This window comes from Ostrea edulis, chromosome 2 (assembly GCF_947568905.1).
Source record: "Ostrea edulis chromosome 2, xbOstEdul1.1, whole genome shotgun sequence".
Lineage (NCBI taxonomy): Eukaryota > Metazoa > Mollusca > Bivalvia > Ostreida > Ostreidae > Ostrea > Ostrea edulis.
Genome location: NC_079165.1, coordinates 16,509,869 through 16,513,865, shown reverse-complemented (window position 1 = coordinate 16,513,865; position 3,997 = coordinate 16,509,869). Strand labels below are relative to the sequence as shown.

General features: G+C 35.7%; 1 protein-coding gene across 2 annotated transcripts in view; it reads right to left on the bottom strand.

Moving 5' to 3' along the window:
* Nucleotides 1-230: 230 nt before the first annotated feature.
* Nucleotides 231-3,997, bottom strand: part of LOC125681343 (uncharacterized) — an 11,611-nt gene continuing 7,844 nt past the window's right edge. For both annotated transcript variants that reach the window (XM_048921377.2, XM_048921375.2), the window contains exons 3-5: nt 3,129-3,303; nt 1,666-1,745; nt 231-411 (exon numbers count right to left, since the gene is read on the bottom strand). In XM_048921377.2, coding sequence (XP_048777334.1) covers nt 287-411; nt 1,666-1,745; nt 3,129-3,303 — 380 coding nt within the window. In that variant the 3' untranslated portion in view covers nt 231-286. The remainder of the gene's footprint in view (nt 412-1,665; nt 1,746-3,128; nt 3,304-3,997) is intronic.

Below are 3,997 nucleotides of genomic sequence, written 5' to 3'. Positions count from 1 at the left end.
TTAACATATTGCTTCTAGTTGCAGTATTGTTTAATATAACAACGACACTTGTGACTGCAGAACACATTCAGCATTTCCTGCACCCTTCAAAACTGTTTGGTTGGTTGATTGTATATTGTTTAACGTCCCGTTCGAGAATGTTTCGCTTATATGGGTTGAATCCCTTATTTGGACTAAAGTGTGTGCTGAAAATACCATTTCTCCAAAAAAGAGAAGAAGAAAAACTCATATTTTATAACAAAAATAAATATTTTTATTATATACAATATGTACAATATAAACACAGTTAGTAAATTCTCCTGAGAAAGACGGCATCCCCGTCGCTGTACCTGTTACAGGTGTTCCCGATGGTTGGCGACCGGAAGGGGTTGCGTGTGGGCTCAAAAAATTTCCAGTGGTTAATAATAGTTGCTGTAAAGAGAAAGATGTTATAAACAATTGAAAACACCGTGGACTCATAAACAATGCCAAATTTCTAAAACAAAATGCGCGAACATTTATGTTTTCAACATTTTTTTTAAAAAAAAAACCCCAGATATATCCATTAGCCCTATTGAACACCAGAGGACTGTGAAGAATTTTGTTTACATATAGAAACTCAAAGATAACAACACACACTTTTATAGTGAATATAAGCCGGATGTTTGGCGATAAGTTAAACGCGTGCTCTGGTATCGGGATTCGAACCCAGGCATGCCATTTGCGAAGCGAGTGTTCTAACTAATAGACTATTGTGTGTTGTTTTGCGTCGGACTAAAATGCCGTTCTGTGATTGGATAAAGCGTGTCACGTAATTACCGTCTAAATTAGTTTAGCGAGTAGAAAATTTTGACTCCAGCATGGCGTGTGGAATGCCTTTTTTAATTATGTATCATTATTATAAAACACATTTGTCATCAACATAACAAAATACTGATTAGGTTTGTTACAGTCTGTCTGTAGAACTATTGGGTGATTGAAGTTCATAGAAGGTTCGGCTTCACCTCGCCTTCTCCAATGTATGTACTTTAACAAGCTGACAAATGTCTGTAGAGAGTCAATAATAAGCACAATGTAAGTAATAATGTAGAGTAGAAAACTATAGGGTTACGTAATGAGAAATATATATGCAGATTAATTTATGATTCATCTGATAAAGAACCACGGATTCCAAACATGTTTTTGTACTACGTTTTTTATAATTCGAAAATCTTTAAATATGGCTGAACTAATCGGTTTAGAAAACTGCATCTGCGCCCAACTCATCTTCTCACATCCATACATGTATATACGATCCCTGTTGCACGCTTTCTAACAGATTATAACTTTAACACCTAAAGAAATCTGTTAACATTTCGGCAGATACAAGTAGCGAAAACAGAGAAATTTATTTTTTAACGACATCCAGACACAAAAAGACATATTTAAGCAATTTTAGTAAATGTGTTCTGGAATAACGTTTTTTATACGACTCAAGAACACCAATAACCCAAAGAATGAGCTCATAAGACAAAACAAATTAGCAAGCACGCTTATTATGTTAGATCCCGTCAACAACAACAAAAAAACAAAAAGGGATTTATTGATTTATCTTGACGAAAATTAAACATGACGGAATATATGCTCCCCATCTACAGGAAGAGTGTTGTTTGTGGTCAATGACACAGAAACATGTCAGATACTTACGACTTAATCTCACCACCAACATAGGGTTTTCATCAACAAATGGAAACTGCAGGCACAAAATCTGATTTTTGTCAGGCGTTCTGTAACAAAATAAAATGCTGGATATATGAAAACTATTTACATGACCCATGCTATAAAACTGAAATTTTTCGTTTTATATGTTTTAAAGTTCATGTAGTTTCAGATTGCCCCTATTTCTACAAGGGTTTTGCTGCTGTTCTATAGACGTGTTGTAATTGAATCCTTTTTAGAATTAGAGGATGATAATGTTGTTACGTCACGTGGATCCCAGAAGCATTCATTTGACGTAATGCGTTTGTAACATGACTTGACCATTTTAGATCGACTTTACACGTTGGGAATATACATACATGTATTTATAGAAATATCCCTTAATTCTGAATTGAATAGAAAGTCAAATAAAATTTAGAGACCATAGAATGAATTAGATATGTAAGGGGAATTGGCAGGTGCTCTAATGCGTGTCAACGCAAACAATACTCAAGACAAAACATATTTTCTGGAATGCAGTTCACATTTTCTTAGGGATCGTATTTCGTTTCTTATGGTACCCTGGAAATCCAATCTTTGGAAAACTGAATCACCACTAGAAATCAAGGACACAGAAACGAAAACGTTTACCCTCATACCACGAAAATTTCAACTTCATAATAATAGAATATCATTGATTTATTTCATAGGTCTTTTATAGCTTCCATGCTATTCAACGCAAGCAGTCGCTTGACACATTTAGGTTTATCACATTACATTGATGATATGTAGATTTTTTAAATTACAATGATGAGGAAATGAAAAGGTGAAGATATCGAACAGTGATCAATCTCATAACTCCTATAAGGAGTAGCAGATTAATTCATGGGCAAACACGGACCCCTGGACATACCAGAGGTGGGATCAGATGCATAGGAGGAGTAAGGAACTCCTGTTGACCGGTCACACCCGCAGTGATCCCTATGTCTTGATCTGGCAAACAGAACAATCCAAAACTAGCGTGCAAAGAACGGCCTAATACTGTACACCAACTTTTATTCCCGTGCGAGAATTTTCCCCTAGGTTGGCGAGAACCTCATTATTGTGAATATTTCCCCTCGCAAACCAGTCCGTCAATATCTTTTGAATGTTTAGGATAATGTTGGTCGCGAAAAATAGTCACCATGAACCTGTTCTTCATTGGGAAATCGCGAAATAAAGTCGTTGCGAATAAAAGTTGGTTTACAGTATTGGTATGAAAAATGTCAGACAGCTTTTGACCCAATGACAGGCTGTATTGTTAAATCTGTTGCATTACAATGACGATGCTTACATCCGATTTATCGTATTTATACAATGACGATGCTTAGATCTGATTTATCGTATTTATACAATGACGATGCTTAGATCTGATCAATCATATTTATACAATGATGATGTTAAGGTTCATCGCACTGGATTACAATACTTACATCAGCAGCACAGTCTCATAATAGTCCATTTCTTTACAAAAGAAAATCCTCTCGGAGCCAGGTGATTGCACTAATACATAATAATAATTAATGGTGATCACCGTACTCATGTCATTGTCATAAGCGTCGGACACAGCCCACTTTCCGAACACTGACGGGGAGAATGGACATCGCCCTGAAAGAAGATGTACCGGAATATATTGAAAGAAATCGCAATTGCATGCCTCGCTATAAAGTAAATAACTAAACTTAGTCTTGGTTTTGTTCTAGTTGCAAAAATGTAGCCCTCTCTGATTTTTTTTTTTTTTTTTTTTTTTTTTTTTTTTTTAAGGGAGAGGGCTACAACTCCTTAGGATCTCCGTAATGGTGCAAATGCGGGAGTGATTCACTCCCGCAACATTTGCGCTCATTCTAAACAATTCCTGACTTTCTTTACGTAAATAAAATGATATTCTATGTTTCTTAGTCAATATATAAATTTACAACCTGCAACTTTAGATTTATGAGGCTCTATTCTACTGTGTTCAACAATTTCGATAAATTCCAATTTCTCGATTCATATTTGTGCGCCATGTTTGATGTAATGAAGTTTCAACTTCCGATTGTCAAGTCATTTGCATATGCCATATAAGGTAGTATTTACATCAATGGACAAGTATGGAGGCGAAAGCTATTTCGTCGGTATTGAAAAGGTTTGAATTTAATATCAAGTTAAAAACCGAACAGCAGAGTGTAGATTCTTTCTGCAACAATATGATTTTCCTTTCTTTATCGAAGTGGCTCGAGTCAATACATTTTCGAGCTGATTGTCAATGTTTAGGTTTTTCATTAGATCCACAAAGGGATCTCGCGATAACAAGCATGGCGGA